This window comes from Peromyscus leucopus, chromosome 6 (assembly GCF_004664715.2).
Source record: "Peromyscus leucopus breed LL Stock chromosome 6, UCI_PerLeu_2.1, whole genome shotgun sequence".
Lineage (NCBI taxonomy): Eukaryota > Metazoa > Chordata > Mammalia > Rodentia > Cricetidae > Peromyscus > Peromyscus leucopus.
Window position 1 is genome coordinate 98763699 of NC_051068.1, and position 20514 is coordinate 98784212.

The 20514-nt window shown below is 38.0% G+C and overlaps 1 protein-coding gene across 1 annotated transcript; it reads left to right on the top strand.

Annotated features, from left to right (window-relative positions):
- Positions 1-1935: 1935 nt before the first annotated feature.
- LOC114683491 (60S ribosomal protein L6-like) lies at positions 1936-2897 on the top strand. The gene has a single exon (XM_037206491.1). It carries the CDS (start codon positions 1970-1972, stop codon positions 2852-2854), a length of 885 nt encoding a protein of 294 aa, XP_037062386.1. The 5' UTR covers positions 1936-1969; the 3' UTR covers positions 2855-2897.
- Positions 2898-20514: the final 17617 nt, after the last annotated feature.

A 20514-nucleotide genomic window follows, 5' to 3' on the forward strand; every position in this document is an offset into this window, starting at 1 on the left:
GGCTGAGCACACAGCAAGACAGGTCTCACTCCCAAGACTAGCTTGTCAGCACAAATTATACTCGATGTGGGAAAAAGAAGAAAGAAGAAGAAAGGAAGAAAAAGTAATTACACGGTTGTGTACAAAGGGATGGAAGGATGGTAACAGGAGAAGTTGTGGGATAGTGAGTAGATCCAAAACACATTGAATAAAATTATCAAAAAACTAATGAAAATATTGCCAAAAAAGTAATAATAATAATAATAAGGAGAAGCCACCTACCATTGTACCAGGAGTATAAATTAGGGACCAGTAAGGATATACTGGCTTTTTAAATGCTTCTTGGGCAAAAACTTCACTGGTAGAACACTGAGCCTGTGAACTCCGTCTATCCTCTTACTCCATAACTTTCTAAATCAATAATTATTAATATGTTGCTCACCCTATATTTGTGTTCTGTCATGGTCTGAAAGAAAATGGCCCCCTAAAAGAGTAGCATAACAAGATGTGACCTTGTAGTCAATGTGGCCTTGTTAGAAGAAGTCTGTCAATGTGGGTTTGGGGTTTGAGGTATCCTATGCTCAAGATACACCCAGTGTCATAGTTCACTTCCCGTGGCCTAATGATCAAGACGGAGAACTCTCAGCTCTTTTTCCTGCACCATGGGTGCTACCTGCCATGAAGATGATGGACTAAACCTCTGAACTGTAAGCTAGTCCAATTAAAATTTTGCCTTTATAAGAGTTGCTGTGGAAATAGTGCCTCTTCACAGTAATAAAAACCCTAACTAAGACAGGTTCCTATCTATATTTACTAGTATAATTTATTTTCTCATTGATACAGTATTTAATTTGATTATTTATTATTATCATTATTATTTGCTTGAATGGAGACATCTGTGTGTCACAGCATATGTATGGTGCTCTGAAGTCAACTTTCTAACTTTTTGAGAGTCAGTCCCAAAGACTGAACTCAGGTCACAGAGCTTGTTAAGCAAGTACTTTAATCTTCTGTTCTGTCTTGCCAACCCTCATAAATTATTTCAATATTTAATCTTTCCTCCTCTGTACTGTAGCTTGTACCTTTTCTTCCTCTATCATTTTGACATCCAATAATGTTATGAGGCAGTTTGATCTTATGATAAATCCTGTTCATTGTTGATAGCATAGTAATGATGCTTTAATACTACCTGTCATTAACAACAGGAATATCTCATCTCTGTTAAGTAATCCCTAAAGACAATATTTTATGTATTTGAGGGCCCTGACTTAGGGGTAGTGAATATTGAATTGATAAAAACAATAACCTTCTTGACACAATTAGGTCATACTCTAAGCCCCATCCTAAAACCTAACAGAAATTTCTGAACTTCTCCTTGGTCTTCTGTTTCATTTTCAAATTATGATGAATTTTAGGATTCTTAAAAATGATATGCTCAGGGCCTAGATGATAACCAGTTAAGATACCAGCTGTTTTTTTTTTTACAGGACCAGAGTTCAAGCCCCAGTACCCACATGATGCCTCACAATCATCTGTAACTCCAGTTCCTTGGCATGCAAAGCCTTCAAGTAGACTCCATGGGCAGAAGGCATCTACATGGTGTATTAGACAAACATACAAGCAAAACACTCTTACAGATAAAGTAAGCACATTTAAATGTTTTTAAATATATGTGGTTATCCAAGTATATTTTTATATTTGCAAGCAGGCATGTCTAACTTTTTGACATTCCAATAGATATTACCTACAAAGTTCACATTCAAGAGACATACAATAGAGTTTTTAAAATGTAACACACACACACACACACACACACGCACGCACACGCACACGCACATATATACCACATCTCGCTGTATTTTAACTATGTTTATGATATTGTGTTGGGTCACATTCATAATCAGCTGGTTGTGGGTTAAACAAAAATTATTAAGAGATTGCTTATAGACAGGAAGCCGGGACCTTAGTTCTATTTCCCATCTCTTGCAAGATGGCGGGTGAAAAGGGCAAAAAGCCTGACACAAAAGAGAAGAAACCCGCTGCCAAGAAGGCTGGCGGTGATGCCCCTGCCGCTGGTGCCGGTGCCGCCAAAAAGGGTGACCCTAAGGTTAAAAAGACCAAGAAGGGGAAGCCCCACTGCAGCCGGAACCCTGTCCTGTTTAGAGGGATCGGCAGGTACTCCCGATCTGCTATGTATTCTAGAAAGGCCTTGTACAAAAGAAAGTACTCAGCTGCCAAAGCCAAGGTTGAAAAGAAGAAAAAGGAGAAGGTCCTTGCTACTGTCACAAAACCGGTTGGTGGTGACAAGAACGGCGGTACCCTGGTGGTGAAGCTTCGAGAAATGCCCAGGTATTATCCTACCGAAGATGTGCCTCGGAAGCTGCTGAGCCATGGCAAAAAGCCCTTCAGTCAGCACGTGAGAAGGCTTCGCGTCAGCATCACTCCTGGGACCGTCCTGATCATCCTCACAGGGCGCCACAGGGGGAAGAGAGTGGTTTTCCTGAAGCAGCTGGCCAGCGGCTTGCTACTTGTGACTGGACCTCTTGCCCTCAACCGAGTTCCTCTGCAAAGAACACACCAGAAATTTGTCATCGCCACCTCTACAAAAGTTGACATCAGCAAGGTTAAAATCCCCAAACACCTGACTGACGCTTTCTTTAAGAAGAAGCAGCTGCGCAAGCCCAGGCACCAGGATGGAGAGATCTTCGACACTGAGAAGGAGAAATACAAGATTACAGAGCAGCGAAAGACTGATCAGAAAGCCGTGGATTCGCAGATTTTGCCAAAGATCAAAGCTGTTCCTCAGCTCCAAGGCTACCTGCGACCTCAGTTCTCTCTGACGAACGGGATGTATCCTCACAAACTGGTTTTCTAAATTGCTAACAACCTAATTAAACAACTTCATGTGTTAAAAAAAATTATTAAGAAAGTAACATTTATGTGTGGAATGAATAAGTATTCTAATTTAAATATTTTTATTATGAATTATGAATCATAGTGACTTAGAATAAAGAGATAACAAAATTAGTCTCAGATCAGTAAAACATCGAACCTACAACAAGGCAGAAATTGGCAGTCATCTGAATTTAATGAATGCAAGTGTGAAGGTAGAGTTTGAGAAATAGCTCAGACCGACTAGTTAAATCAAATAACATTTTGAGGATTTGACAGTGAATAGTTCTGTTCTTGGTCTTCTAGTAAGCTAGCAGACATCAGATGTAATCTCTTTCTTGGAGTGGGTTAAAATTGATACTTTTATTAAGGATTTAGTGCTCTTGGTGGAAAAAAAATCAACATTTTTATCTTCCAGTAAAAACCTGTACCAAATATAAAAATAATAAATTGCTTTTGATAAAATTAAGATTGTTTGATAACCCAGGGAGATCATTTTTCTTGTAAGAATTATGTTTTTCTGGACTTTGTAGGTGCCAGGAACTAAGTCTGGTAGATCACCATGAATTGGACTGTCATCCCATCTGCTCCCCATGCAAAGAGGTAGAATGTAATACAAAAACAAACAGACAAACAAAAACCTTGACACCTCAAAATAATTTTGATAGTGATGATAATTTCTGAAACCTATCTTGAATGAGTAATTTAGATGAGAAGGTCAAACTCATTCACAGGGTGTCTATGTAAATTTCCTGAGAAGAAACATGTTCTAGTTAACCATAATGTATTTGAGTCAGCTTGAATGTGACTCTAGTTAAAAGTCTTAAAAAAATAAGAAGCTAAAATGATTGTGTTATTATTGATTTATTATTAAAGTTGTAAAAGCAGAAGACAAATGTACTTAAAAACAAATTTAAATGTCAGCTCGATAAATGGAATTGTGACTGGAAGAAACTAGTTCTTAAGCCAAATAAAAATGTAATCCACATTGAATCAACAACTTTTTCTGGACTAATACCAGTATAGAGGCCTTCTAATACACATTGTCCTGTGAGGAAATTGACTGCACTATTGACAGCTTCTCAATAATCTTGTATGTAGTAGACAGAGATTTATGAAATAAACATGGAAAAGTTCTGGAGCATTTTCACATCCCTGAATGCATAGTTACTCAGTGAGGTGTTATGTTTTATGTTGTGCCCAAAACTCCTCTTGCATCTCTTTTTTCTCTGAGTGGTGGTCTCTCTATTTTCCCTCAGTTCTGATAAGTGAAAACGTCATCAATGCAACAGTTGTTTGGGATTGCAGGACTAGAGGCATCTGCTTCTCAGAGGGATATATCCTTTAAATGTTTGGTTGAATTAAATAATGATATAGTTTTACAAGTCTCAAGCAAACATTTTTGTTCTTATTTGTTAAGATGAAAACCAGCTAGGAGTCTTAGCTGGGGTCATCCTTGTAGATTCCTGGGAGACTGCCTTGCTTCAGGTTTTTATATGACCCCCAAATGCTACCCCTTTCCAGTGGTCTCTTTCAACAGTCTTCCCCTCTGTCCCCCACCCCCAACCTAATGGCTCATGTTCTCAGCTCCACCCGTCCACAATCCACTCACGAAATCTATTTCACTTTCCCAGGGAGATTTGTACATCCCCTCATGAACCCTCCTTATTACCTAGTCTCTCTAGGTCTGTGAATTGTAGCATAGTTATTCTTTACTTTACAGCTAATATCCACTTTTGAGTGAGTACACACCGTATTTGTTTTTCTTTGTCTGGGTTACTTCACTTAGGATGATTTTTTTTTTATAGTTCCATCCATTTGTTTCAAATTTTTTGGGGTCCTTGTTTTTAACATCTCAGTAATATTCCATTGTGTAAATGTACCACATTTTATTTATTCATTTCTCAGTTGAGAGACACATAGGTTGTTTCCAGGTTCTGGCTATTTCAAATAAAGTTGCTACGAAAAGAGTTGAACAAGTGTCCTTATGGTATGATTGAGTATCCTTTGGGTATATGCCGAAGTGTGGTATAGCTGGGTCTTGTAGATTTATTCCCAGTTTTCTAAAAAACTGCCACAGTGACTTCCAAAGTGACTGTACAAGTTTGCACTCCCATTAGCAATGGAGGAATGTTCCCCATGCTCCATATCCTCTCCAGCATGAGCTCTCACTTGTGTTTATGATCTTAGCCTTTCTGACAGGTGTAAGATGGAATCTCAGAGTTGTTTTGGCTTGCGTTTCCCAGATGGTAAAAGATGATGAACATTTCTCTGCCATTTGAGATTCTTTGGCTGAGAATTCTCTGTTTACATCTGCACCCCAATTTTAATTGGATTATTTGTTATTTTGATGTTTGGTTTCTTAAGTTCTTTATATATTTTGGAGATCACACTCTGTCAGATGTGAAGTTGGTGAAGATCTTCTCCCATTCTGTAGGCTGCTGTTTTGTCCTATTGACAGTGTTCTTTACCTTACAGAAACTTCAATTTAATGAGGTCCCATTTATTATCTGTTGATCTTAGTGCCTATGCTATTGTTCTCTTCAAAAGTTGTCTCCTGTTCTGTTAAGAAAGTTGTCTCCTGTGCCAATGCTTTTGAGATTATTTCCCACTTTCTCTTCTATAAGAGTCACTGTATCTGGATTTTTTTTAGGTCTTTGATCCACTTGGACTTGAGTTTTGTGCAGGATGATATATATGGATCTATTTGCATTCTTCAACATGCCAACATCCAGTTAGACCAGCACAATTTGTTGAAGATGCTTTTTTCTTTTTCATTGTATAATTTTGGCTTCTTTGTAAAAAATCAGGTATCCATAGATATGTGGATTTACATCTGGGTCTTTGATTTGATTCCCTGAACTACCTGTATGTTCTTATGCCAGTGCCATGCAGTTTTTATAACTATAGCTCTGCAGTAGAACTTGAGATCAGGGATGGTGATACCTCCAGAATTGTTTCTGGTTTTTTTTTTTTTTTTTTTTTTTTTTTTTTTTTTTTTTTTTTTTTTTTTTGCTTTTCCATATGAAGTTGAGTATTGTTCTTTCAAGGTCTGCAAAGAATTGTGTTGGGATTTTAATGGGGATTGCAGCAATATCGGATATAGAACCTGAACTGGTCATCTCCTGTGACAAGATTGGTACCTAGCCCAAACATCATCAAAGAGGCTTCATCTTGCAACTGATGGAAACAGATGGACACCCACAGCCAAATACCAGGCTGAGTTTGGGGAATTCTGCAGAAGAGGGGGAGAAAGGATGGTAGGAGCCAGAGGGGCTGAGGACATCACAAGAAAACTCACAGAATCAACTAACCTGGGCTCATAGGGGCTCACAGAGACTGAACAAAAAGCTAGGGATCCTGCATCGGACTGACCTAGGCATTCTGTATATATGTTACAGTTGTTTACCTTAGTCTTCTTGTGGAACTCCTAACAGGGGGAACAAGGGCTGTCTCTGACTCTTTTACTAGCTTTTGTGACCCTACTCCTCATACTGGGTTGCCTTGCCCAAACTTAATACATGGCGATGTCTTACCGCAATTTGATATGTCATGTTTTGTTGATATTCATGGAAGACCTGCCCTTTCTTAAACAGAAATGGAGGAGGAGTGGACTGGGGGTGGGAACAGAGAAGAAAGTGGGTGGGGGACTTAGAGGAGAGGAAGGTGTGGAAACTGCAGCTGGGATGTAAAATAAGTAAATTTATTTTAAGAACAAAGATGAAAACCAGATAGTTTCAATATTTAAAATATAATAATCATCCATATTTTCACTCTTATTGCTACCCTTTGAAGGAAGAGTACTCAGAGCTAGCTTACACCCACACAGATGTCAGAGTGTTCTGTTGAACATGAACAAACTCACAGGCCAACGATGTGAAGCGAAACCATTGTATGGGTATGGCAAAATGAAATTAAGATAAAATGTTTGCTCTATCTACGAATCAGTTCATCCTAAAATGCAAAAATTGTTGAATGAATCCAAAACTTCTATTGAATTCTGTTATTATTTGGTTTACTTTTTCATCTACTGTAGTGTATTTCTGACCTGTTAAATAAACAACTTCTCTTTGATCCACTAACAAACCATACTCTCATTGAGCATTAGGCAATGAAATAAAGTCGCTTTGAATATTTTTCTGATTTATATTATGTGTATAAGTATTTTGTCTCTGTCTCTGTCTCTGTCTCTGTCTCTCTGTCTCTGTCTCTGTCTCTGTCTCTCTCTCTCTCTCTCTCTCTCTCTCTGTGTGTGTGTGTGTGTGTGTGTGTGTGTGTGTGTGTGTGTACACCTTGTGAGTGCCTGGTGTCTGTTGAGGTCATAAGAAGGTTTCACATCCTCTGGAACTGGAGCATAACACAGGAGATCCTGTACCTGTGTCCATCTTTTTCCTAATAGCTGCAGGGAGTATGAAATAACTGAGGAGTCTAGAAACTCAATTTCTGTTAGAAATAATTTATGTATAACTGAATAAAGTCATCATGTTCATATTATTGCTTTTTTCTCTTTAGAGGGTCAAAGACTTGCAAACAAAATCATCCATGGTCAAATCCCAGTTCTATCTCTTATGAATGGTGTGCCTTTGCATAGGTTACTTAATATTCTATGGTCTGTACTCATGCATAAATTTAGGATAATATAAATACTCAATCTCAGTAGGCTTTTTTGGGAGTCTTTAATTTCTTTACTCTTATGTACATATATGTGTGTGTGTGTGTGTGTGTGTGTGTGTGTGTGTGTATACATGTGTATTTAAAAATGTGTATATATGTATGTATATATATATGCACATATAGACCATCCGTAATAAATAATCATTGTTATGCCTTATCTTGACAGAAAGTAGGGAATGGGAATTTGTCCACATGAAAAGGTTGACAGCTGTCATCTCCCCTATACCCACTTGATTTTAACACCCTTATAATAATCATATGAGATCCTGATCCATGCCAAGGCAAGTCAGTTCTCATCCTCTTTTATCCACTCCTCTAATTTTCTCAGCTGCTGCTTTTGTACCTTCCTAGGAGAAGAAAGAGGGGAAACTTGTTTGGGAAATGCATCTAAACCGATATAAATCAGGTTTGTCCAAAGTTGCAACATACAGTAGGTGGAAAACTCATTCCTAATCTGTCAGGATCTGTAAAGTGTGCACATTAGTGCACATCTACAGAGGATGTTTCTCAATACCACATGATGACTTAGCTCACCTATGATGACAATAAAAATGAAGGCTTCTGAGTAGAAGCTCTTGTCTTTTTGTTAAATTTTGGTAAAATTTAAAATTATTTTCCCTTTTAGATTATAATAAAAGAAGCTAAAAACTAGAGTTACCCTTTCTTTAGTCTTCTTATTCTCAATGAGTAGTCTCTAACTTAAGGGACTGAGTAGCTGTTTAGTCTGTTTCATTCCACTTATCTCTATAGTCATCAGCCAACATCTGTCATATTTTCAAAGCTGGATTAATTCACTTGTCCTATTTTCAACTTGTAAACTAGATAAAAGCAACAAGAAAACTTTTGCAGAACTGGTCCTCCACATGGAAAAACAAACTTCTTGCAAGAAAGCATGTGAGACAAGATGGTATCAACCAGGTCTTCACCTGTGACATAAGGAAAACAGAAAATGGACTGTCCATATGACAGAGCACTTTATGACTAACCTGAATCTAGGGGCTTAAACTGTGTCATCAGACATCTCTGGGTTCCTCTGTTCATGTCCACCATTTTCTGGATTTAGTCTTGTTCTCTGCAGATTTTGTTCAATGCTATCCCTTCAATATCTCACAAGGATTCCTGGAAAGAACTGCCAATGTTTCTCCTAACTCTTTTGGCTACTTTTATAATTGCTTACTTCCAAATGCTGCCCACTCGGCTGCTCCATACTCGAGGTTGAGAAGTTTTGAGGTTGAGAGGTCTGATTTCGGTGGTATTGGGAAGGTCAGATCCCAACGCACAGGCAAATGGCCAGTGATGGTATGTATAATGAGTATGCATGCAGTCTAGGGAGTGTAAGAATGTTGCACCTTAAAGAGGCATGCTAGGATGCTTTGTTTCCACAGCATGCCAAAACTCTACTTTCTTAGCTATAGCATTTATACTCCCTGTGTCTTCACATAGCTTTTCCCATCACTTTGACTCTTTGGGCAAGAAGGATCTTCACACTGCAAAGTATGACATGCTTATACCAACTCAGTATTAAAGAGAAATACCTCCAGTTATGTTTCCTGTTACACACTGCATTTGGTTTAAAGGAGAATACCAGTATTGAAATGCACAAGTTCAGAGTTTGCTTTAGGTAAGCTAATCAGAACTGAGAAGCTGTTCTCATTTGTACCACCTTGTCTTTTTATGAAATTATCTCAACACCTTATTAGATAAGCCCTGAAAATGTGACTCAGCTTGTAGTTAATACCTAAGAAAGTATCAAACTTTTGCCAATTTTCAAGAAAAAATAAGCCCTGCAACTGAAGCCAATAACAACACATTTGGACTAGTGTTTCTACAGCACAGATGTGCCATGTCTTTTTGAAATGACACTTCATTTCTTGTTCTACAAGGTCATCTTGCAAAATGTGCCAGCACAATGATAGTATTGACTTCCTGTTAGCAAAAGAAATCCCTTCAAATAGAGACAGACATTGTAGATGGAAGTGGGAGAAGGGAAAACCAATCCTCTGTGAAGTAAGCCACAGATTGTGAAGGAACAAGCCCGAAGTAGTCACTCTTTCCCATCTCGCCATCACCACATTCTTTCCTTCTTTCTCCTTTCTTGGCAAATGATCAGTGAGTGCCACAAAGTAGTCTGGTATTGCTAAAGTTTGCATGGCTTCCAATGCCTGTGTTGCTAGCAATCCACATTTCTTGAATACCTCATTTCAAATCCTCTTGGAAGAAGTTCAGACAATTCATTGCATTGTTACACTTGGCATGCCCTCCCTTCTGGTCTTATACCAGCACTAAAGCGACCTGGGACTCAACACTAAACTGGGCTTCAACACTAGTGGTAGAAGTTACAAGGGAAGGGGAGGAAAACCAGAGATACTTCAGCAAAGTGGCTGTGGGTTTGTTTCTCAATAAATGACAGCCAGAGGAAGAAACTGTCCTGGCACTTAACTTTGCTCTCACCTACTGCAAGCCTGATGTTGAGCTCATAAATGCAATTTCAGCTTTTGGTCACATGAGTTTTCCTCTTTAGTTTCAAATTCAAATGCATTGGATAAAGTGAGAAGAGATTAATTTTTAAAAACTGTCATCAATTTTAAAAGTTCTAATCGGGTTTATCCTGAGGCTATATATTATTTCTCTAGGCAACTAGAATTTGAAATTTAAAAAATAAATATAATAGGATCAATTTATAAAGAGGTGAAACCTAATAGAAAAAAATAACAGTCATCTCTATGGTAACCAGATTTTTCTACATGCATTAATAGTACTTCTAGAATAAAAAACAGAATCTAGTGAAAAATATTTACATTTGAAATGAGATACATTGTGAGGACACTGTAAAATAATATTGAGAAAAACATTTTCTCTCCTGTCCTTCTGTTCATATGTGATGAGATAACTGAAGATAGAAACACAGCAGTCATAACAAGGTCTAGGGTAAGATTCTGTTTACTCGATTGCCTGCTGCTTTTTATTCCACTCACACCCGAGGAGGAAAACTGTAAACTGAACTTCCAACAAGTGCCATATACTAATGTGAAGACTCTGCAACTCTGATCAATTAGAACTTTAGTGAGAGTTGGAATGTTACAGGTACAGAAAGATAAATCACTTTGGGCTATCTTTAGTTCCCTTAGTCATCCATTGCCTTCTTAACATCCTTTTTACTGTCAGGTAAGACCATTAAAATGTTTTTTTAGCAGACTGTTAACTTTCACAAAGCTAAAAGCTAAGAATTATCCAGACACCATTGAAAGCATATAGCTGGGCTTAGTAAATTAATGTTTGTAGATTATCCTTCAATAACCAGTGGATATACCAAATGGATGGGATAAAGACCCACAAGGACTAAACCCTACACAAAGAAGTACAGGCAACTGAGAGTGGGAACAGAGAGGTTGTCTTCCCCAGGGAAAAGCACACCAATGGGTTATCTGCTGCCAAACATTCAGTCCTGAAAACATAAATACAGGTAACATCATATGAACTCAGCAGGTTATATTAAGAATATATATTGTATGTACATAGATATTTATGCATGCAGTAACAATGAAAAAAGAGGCCGTGAATTTTAAGGAGAGTGGGGAGGTTATATGGGAGGGGTTGGAGGGAGGAAAGGGAAGGGAAAATCCATGCAATAATCTCAAAAATAAAAAAATTTACAAAACATCGTAGGAGAATTCTTGCTGCTTTGCTATAATCTAGCCACCTGTGATTCCCCATCCATAGGCCATCCCCAAGGCCCAAGGCCTTGATCTGTGACTTTCTTTTTTTTTCCAAATTATAAGAAGCTCATGAAACATTTTTTCACTTTGAACACGTCATTTGTGACAGCCTGAATCCTTGTTCCTGGACTATAGTTATTCATACTTGGTTCAGAATAAACTAACTCTTATTCTTTCCATGTAAACACTTGTTGCACTCACAAAATAAGATATAAAAATTGACTTTAAAAGGACTAACTTGCTTTTTAAACAAAATCACTGTTAGGAATAAAATCAAACATTTTGAGAATTTATTGTACTCTAGGCCATGGGTGTCCAGCCCATGGACCAGACAGTGCATGTAGCCCAAGAATGTTTACAAATATCACTCAAAAGAAAATCACAAATTTATTTAAGGCCATATGAGATTTCTATGGCTTACTTTTCCTTTCTTTCCTTCTTTCTTTCTTTCTTTCTTTCTTTCTTTCTTTCTCTTTCTTTCTATCTTCCTTCCTTCCTTTCTTCCTTCCTTCCTCCCTTCCTTCTTTCTTTCTTCTCTTTACTTTTCTATTTTCTTTCCTTTTTCTTGTAACTTAATTGTACAGGTTCTGAAATTTAGTGATGGGAGATGAGGCAAAGACAAGAGACTCTCTGGAAATTCTCAGGCCCAGCCCAGCCTGGCATACTCAAGGGCAATTGATGAGAGACCCTTTTTCAAATAAAATTGAAGTCAAAGACCAATAGCTGAAATTATCCTATGACCTCCACATATACACTGAGATGTTTGCACACCTATAGTTACACACATGCCCTTGTATACACTCACAAGAATATTTTTTAAAGGGAGTTGTCACTGAGTATGGCAACTTCATTTACTTTCTAGAATAAAGAAAACTCTACCAAGGCCAAATTTTGAAAAGACTGCTTAATGTGTTAAAGGCTATCAAGCTGTTTATGTTATCAAACCCAAAATCTGTGTCAGAACTTGAACATGAGTACTAGTTTACAAATCTAGTATTTTCCATGGATTCAACAGCTCTTTTAAAGGAGTTAAACAGTTCAAGTGAAACCCAACTTAGCAACATAATATTTTAAATCACAGCAGCAGGCCAATGGAGCAGAAACTACAGCAAACTCAGTTTAAGGCAAATAATTGCATGCATTTCAACCCAGCTAAACATAGACCTGTGAAAAGTGAAAATATGTAGCTTTGCTCTTTGATTGGGTATAAGAATTATAGATTGAAAATAATGTTTTGGTAGATCTGTGACATCATTTTCAGTTCACTCAAATATGTTCCAATTTTCAAATGGAATGCATGGAGCTGTGCTCTAACACACAACATAAAGAAACACATCATGCAGATTTACTAGATCCTGTCTTTCCAGAGACAAAGGCCTCCACCTCCCAGTCACATTCACTCATACCATTACTTCTTGGCAGTGCTTATCCTTGTGAGAAGCTATTTTTCCATAACAAAGCACACTCAGAGGAAAATTAGAACCAAATGAGAACTCTTTGAGCATGCCAACTTCTCCCAAGGAAGCAGATACTGATACCAAATATCCCTCTAGTTTTATCTGACCTTTTCCTTTTCTCAAAGATTTACTTATTTTAACTTGTGTCTCGGAGTGGTCTGTCCTCATGTTTGTATGTGGACGTGTGTCTGGTGCCAGCAGAGGTCAGAAGAAGGTGTCAGATCTCCTGGTGCTGGTGTTACAGATAGTTGTGAGTCACCATATGGGTGCTGGGAATCAAGCCTAAATCCTCCAAAAGAATATATGCTATTAAATGGCCAGCCATCTCTCCAGCCCCTGATTTTGTTTTTAAAATAAGGAATGTGAGGACTTTTCAGTTCTTTGTGGTGATAAGTATCATTAAAATTATACACAGTCTTTTTTTAACCCTTCAGCTTTTACTTGCATATTTAATGTGTGGCATAAGACAAATCATCCAACGTGACAAAGAAAGCCAGTGGATTGCACACTCCTGCTCTAGGACAACATGGTAAATATTTTATTCACAAAACCATAATTAATTTTCATAGCAATGAAAGTTATATTATTAGATTTCCAAGAGATATTGAGGCTCATGGCAGTTTATTTAGTAACTGAAAGAATAGCAGGAAAACTCCAAGGGTACCAGATAGAGACAGTTCTAAAAGCAGCTGTGTCATGGAGAGAAAAATCTTTAGCTGGATGGGCCATTTATAAAGAAAGAATAGGTTACACTGCAAATTAGTTGTTTTGTTTTGTTCTAGTATATCTATCCTGGTTGGACTTTATTGTGTTTCTTGAGTCTGTAGGAACCACCACTTTTCAGTTTTGGATACATTCTGGAAAATAAGTAGGAAAAGCTATAGAGAATGATATGAAAATGTGGCTTGCTATGCTGTGTTGGGCACCTCTGCACCTTTGGACTTGTGTATAACTCACTGGGCTCACACAGAGATGATCCTCCTGCAAGCTGAGAGATGGTTCTCTAAGAAGAGTAGCTGTCTTCAGAGCACATATAGGAGGAAGTAAACAGTCCAGCCCAAAGTAGCACTGCCATTGAGTCTAGTGCAGGCAGCATTTAGTTCTACGGTTGTTTGCCTCCATTTCTCTGCAGGCAGTGGAGAGGAGAGGATACCTACAAGGGCATGTGTGACCAACATAGATTCAACCAATATAGATTTAGTGAAGGTGTTGCTGGAGATTATCTGTTGCTGGGCAGATAAAAAGAGAGCAGCAGATGAGCTACCAAAGCTACACTGTGCCCTTGTCATGTCTTCTAGCCTCAGTGTTAGATGCTGCTCCAGTGTTCTATCAAGCACTGGAAATGGGAAGCTTTGAGGTAGATAGAGGCAGGAACAGGGTGAAAAGAAGACCACACCAATGGGTAGATACTGGAGCTGATAGACTACAAGCTTCCATCTACTGTTCATTCTGTTAAAAAATTCAACGGATACGGAGAATGAATAAGGAGCTCAATGTCAAAGTTAAAGATATTAAGTGCTGATAGCATTACCAAGAAACAAACCACTGAAGGACACGTGAAGTATCTCAAGGTAAGGCAGTGGCCTGGCATACACAAGATGTTAGGTTCAAATTTCAGTACTGAAAAATATAAAAAGTAAACATTAGTAAAATATGCACACCTTCATATTATCCCTGACACCATCTTATTTATTTCAGAGACAGGAGAACCTATCATACAAACTTTCTTTGAATCAAGCCATGTTTAATTCTCAAGATAATGATGTTTAAGCAAACATACATTTGCTGTGAGGAACATAAAATCCTTTGAGAATGAGTAAGAGCCATGAGTTTTGGAAGCACCAGTTTCCATGATGTTGGGTCAGGAAGTCTCTGGAAAACCGTGCAGTTTGGATTTGAATCCCATGTTTACTTGTGTAGCTGAAATCAGATGTTTCCTAGCTATACTGTGTTTACTTTGCTCAGCTTGGTTTCATGCTTGTTACGTAAACATAGTTTAGAATCAATACTTTTATAAAACCGCAAAGAGCAATTCTAATCACCACTTTGGCTCTGTGCAGTTTTGTGTAAATTCCAGTCTCTTTTCTGCCCAAATCTTACAAGTAAACATGGACTTGAGAATGAAAGCATACTCTCACACCTCATACTACAGAGCACAGTTTTCTCTCCAGGGAGAATTTTATCTCAGTGATGTGAGTGATCTACCCCAGAAACAGCAATGCCCATCCTTGTCTCAGGACATGTCTTCCACTAAGGAGATGTAAGTCCACCTCAATGTTAGGAGCTCCAGGTCCCCATCTTGCCTCCATTCCCCATTTTCTCTTGCATTTCCAGACAGCATTTATACAGGCATCCATTCCCCAACTACAAATTGACTTTGGAATTCTATAATTCCATTTCACCTATGCTTTGAAACTAAGTAGGCATAAATAGTTACAGGAAAGCAAAATTTACACACATTCTTCTTGTATTGCCTTGGGGACAATAAAGAAATCCCTGGGAATTCAGACAATGCCCTCATTTTTATGAAAGTGTAACGCTATTTCTCACAGAAACATGGCCAAGCTGGTATTTTATTAAGCCAGTTGATAAATAAGTTATACACCATAGAAGTCTTTTGTCCTAAGTTTGCAATTCAAATATTTTTCTTTAACTTTATAAAGTTGGGCAGCTGTTTTTTCCTCTCCTAGGACATTTCTTCTCCCTCTCTTTATTCTATAATTGACACAGTTTTTAGAATATGAAGCAGACAGTGAAGTTTGGTCATTGTTACTACCTGAACTTATCTTTGAAATTAAGAGGAGGAAATATGTGTGTATAAGTATGTATGTGCATGCATACATATATGCACATACATGTGTAAAATACATATTTTTGTTTGTTTGCATGCTTAATTTCTGTCTTCAATAGGTCCTCAGAATGTAAGCCAGATTGGCTGTGAACCTATGACCCTCAAGTTTCAGCCTCAAGTGCCAAGATATGCCAGGGGTATGCCTAGCTAGCCTGTCCTCTGTTTTTATTTAACCTTTACCAAGAACCCTGTTTCTTTAGTGGTATTTGGACTGCTGTTTGGTATTATGTTCTTGAGAAATAAGGGACTTCCATTTCCACTTGTTATAAGGTCGGTTTGCTAGCTATATCTTCTCTGCATTTGTCTGAGAATGTCTTCGTTTCACTTTCATTTATGAAGGACTGTTTTGCTGAGTATACAGCTGATAATTAACTTTTTTCAATAAAAACTGAGTATGTTAGCCTTACTAACACTTGACCTTCTTGTTTCTGTAGTATTCTTAGCTTCATTGTTATTATCACATACATACATGTGTCTTATTTTTAATGCTTTACTCTCATTGCTTTCAATACTTTCTGTTTTATTTTGGCCTTCAGCAGGTTGGCATGTTTCTAGACTTGTAGGTCTTTGACTGAATCCTAGTGAGGTTTCTTGAGCTTCCTAGATATGTATGTTAATGTTTTCAATAAAATTTGAGACAATTTGATGTAATTTTCTTGAATGACTTTTGTATCCTGTTTGTGCTTCTCCTTGGATGTCTGTCAGAACATATATATTGAGCTGTTCAGTGATGGCCCACTGTTTCACTTTCTTCACACTGGAAATGGCTTCCTTTAAAGTACTATGTTTTAAAGGAACAATTTGTATACCTTTGATTTTATTCTTTACTTATTTGATAAGTATTTGTTATGCTTACCTTTAAGTACTGAAATGTAATGCCATTTAGTTTTTAAGCTCACATATGATCACTCTTTGCACTTCTTTGTTTGCTCAATACAATATCTGGTCTCCTCAGTCACAATTTTTACTGATTCCCCCTTTTTTGTACATGGATCACAGTCCTATTTCTTTGAAATTATTATAATTTTTGTTGAACCTATGTGTTTTAAGTCCTGAGACTCAAACCCAGGATTTTACACATGTAAGTGGTCTACCACTAAACTAACTCTGAGCTCCTAAAATTCCTTATGATAGGTAATATAGTAAGTCTTAGTTGCTATACATTTTTGAATTGACTTCTAGAAGTTCCCTCTCTGGTATATGTGTCCTTAATTATGTCCTGATGGATGATATTGTTCTGTATGTGTGAATATATGCTGATCTGATTGGTTGATAAATAAAGCTCTTTGGCCAATGGTGAGGCAGAATAAGGTTAGGCAGGACATTCTAACTGGAGAGGGAGGAAGGATAAAGACAGAGCAGAGAGACATTGCTTGCTGCTGCCAGGAGAAGCAAGATGTAAAGTACCAGTAAGCCACAAGCCACATGGAAAAGTATAGATTTATAGAAATGGGTTAATTTATGATGTAAGAGCTAGCTAGCGAGAAGCATGAGTCATTAGGCCATACAGTTTGCAATTAATATAAGCCTCTGTGTGTTTATTTGGGTCTGAGTGGCTGAAGACCAGGTGGGACACATGAAAACTTTCAGCCACAATGTCCTTTAGCTTAGATCAAACCTGTGGACACACAGAATGTCACTACCACAACTAGATGACATTTTATGTAAATAATAAAAGTGAAGAGGGTTTATATAAATTAATAAAGGATTAACTGACTGATCTTGAGTTAAAATCGGATATCATGGGTTCTATGAACTACTAGAAAGCCATTTAAAAGACAACAGAGGATGAAGTAGGAAAATTCACCCTCTCTCTCGAGGCAACAAGCTACTATGAATCTTATATCTTCTATGGCTACAAGGAAATTAATTCACTAAACAGTCATGTGATCATGGAAGAGAGTATCTCTTGTGGTTTGAATATGAAATATCCCCTGTTCTCATGTGCTTGCACACTTGATCCCTAATTGATGGCACTGTTTTGGAAAGTTATGGGACCTTTGGGGTGGGAAACATGACTGATAGAATTGGTCACCTGGGGGGGGGTTCAGCTTTGAGAGGGATAGCCTGGCCACCTTCCAGCCTAAGTCTCCTGTGTCCTGTCTGTCACCACTATGTCATCAGCTGCTGCATGCTCCTACCACTGTGCATTGAGTTGCACTAGTCTCCATGATCTTCCCATAAGGGGGAGGTGAACAGTAATCTCGAAACTGTGAGCCAAAGAAACCTCCTTTCCCTTAAGGTGCTTCTCTTGGGTATTCCAACACAGTGATGATAAAAATATCCCCTACAGCATCAGATGTTACTGAAGCCCAGGTGACTGATTCACTCTGAGCAGAGTACTCCTTTGAGTCATGGGAACTGTGATATTATCTGGGATTTTTTAAATTTTAATGTGTGTGTGTGTGTGTGTGTGTGTGTGTGTGTGTGTGTGTGTGTGTGTGTAGGTGTCAGATCACCTGTATCTGGAGTTAAAGGCAGTTATAATTCTCCTAATGTGGGTGCTGGGAACCAAACACCTGTCCTCTGCTGCAGCAGCAAGTGCTCTTAACTACTGAACCATCTCTCCAGCCTCTGGTTATTTTGTCCACATCACTAAACCATAGAAATTTCTGAGACAGAATAGTAAACTATGACTCCCTTCTCCCCAAACTGTTAACCTACTTGTTAAGAATTTATTCGATGTGTTACCAGATTAATGCTACAGAGTGTATTTTGCATGCCAGGTCTACTTCTTTTTCTGACTGAATTAAAATACATAATTTTAGGTCTGAGGAAGCCATCAGGGTTAGGAAGTAAAAGCTCTTCTTTGGGGGATGAGGTAGCTACTAACTCCCTAATATTTACTTGTGCATGCTGGCCACCCAGGATAAAGAATGCTTCCCAGCCCCCTTGCAGCTGAGTATATCATGTGACTAAAGTCTCTGGAAGGAAAGGAAGGAAGGGAGCCAAGATACATTGTGGTAATTCCCAGAAATCTGGTATTGCTTATTCTTTGTATTGTTTTTGAATTGCTTTATCTATACAAAGTCTTCTTTCAGGAATCCCCAAGTAAACATATTTGAAATATTGCAAAAACTGGAAATGACCTGAGTGCCTCCCAGTGAATAGAAGGATAGTTTATCATTTAGTATTGAAAGGCACTGAACATGTTATACAACATAGTAACTATTGCACCGCATGATAGAAATCAATAAAATAGAAAGCACAATATATTACCATTGATACGAAACTCTAGGAAATGCAAATGGTGATAGATTTAGTTGTTGTCTGGTGACTTAGAGGAGCCTAGACCGTGAGTAGCATAAAGGAGGGATTCCAAAGAGGCAAGAGTGTATTTTGAGAGTGGTGGATATGTTTATTATTTTAATTATGTCTCAGTTTCACAGATTTATAGTACATCTACATGTGTGATGAGTTCAGTGGAACACTAACTTGGGACACAAAAGTTTCATGGATACAGATGGAGGAGGCCCATTTTCATTGATCAAGAGAAATGGCATTTTGATATAATAATCTATAAATGCAAATTATTTGAAAACATGAACAAAATATCACAATTTAAAAAACAAAACCCAACTCTTTCAAGACCCCATTTACTCAATTTGCTTTATTCTAGTATCTGGTTCTAAAAAACATTTACTTATTTATACATGTGGATGAACCTATAGGCTGGGGAATGTTAATTAAAATATATACAGCCTATAAAAATCTTCATAGCTATTTTTTTTGGGTCTTCTTGAGTACACCCAAGATAAGTTGTTCCCTCTTTGTTCTCAGTGCAATGTGTACAGGATGGGATTAGAGTCACTTATGAGTAAGAGAAGACAGCCATCTTCAGGAAACGTGTTCATGTTTTATAACAACCCAGGTGGAGCCCAGCTCCTCTGGACAGGTCTGATAGTTCTGTCCTCAAATTCAGCTTGGAGCCATGTGGTTCCTGTAGTCTTGAGATGTTGACTTATTCCTTTCGGTCTGACTGGATGGTTTGTGAACTCCAGGAAGGAAGGGAGGGAAAAAATAGAGAGTAAAGGGAACATTCCAGCTGTGTTGTTGGGAAAACCTCTGAAACCATCACAACAGATACATGCTTTCATTACTTTCTGTAATTTTAGTCATGTCGACTCAGGGGCTACAAAGATACTGAGCACAGAGCCTTCATTCTGGGTGGCCATAGGTACACAGAAATGTTTTCTCATTATGGGAGTGGTACCTCACCCCCAAAATAATGTCACCTCATACTTCAAGGTTGTTGTCTCTGCTATGTATTGTGCATTTCAGCTCAATTAGAAACAAAAATGTCTTATTTTGGAGGCCAGAGAGAAGGGAAGGAGCATAGTGATAAGGTAATATACGTGATAAGAAATGGGGTCTGTGCCTCTAGCACAATAATACATCAAGTCTATTTTTCTGGAAGTAGAGGTACTGAATGGCTCCATTGTCTCACTGAAGGTCTGTATCCAGAGACTGTAGGCTGGGTGTAAATTCCGAGGCAGTTATTTTTCTAACCTTTCTCACTCACATTTGAAAGCACGCTTGCATTTCCCTTGCGTTTAGGCTCATATTACTTTTTGTCTTTATTAAAAACCGCTTAAACTGACCAAAATATAAAAAGCTTAATTTGAACTTTTTTTTTTTATTTTTGGGAGATTTAGTGCAAATACTTAACTTATTTCAGTGTTAGACAACAACTGGTACCCAAGGTATGGCTGCCGTGGTCTAGACTCTCATGTCGTAAGAAATAGAAATATCCCCAGCTGTGCATGCAATGCTGAACTTACAATGCTCTGTGATCAACTGAACTATTAAAAAAACAAACAAACAAACATTGCTTCCTTTTTCAACTTAAAAAATAATCAATGAAGTGCAAGAAAGGACGGAGAAGAAACAGCACAATGATTAACAGTGTCTCAGCAAGCATTACAGAAGCACAGTGTCATGCTGC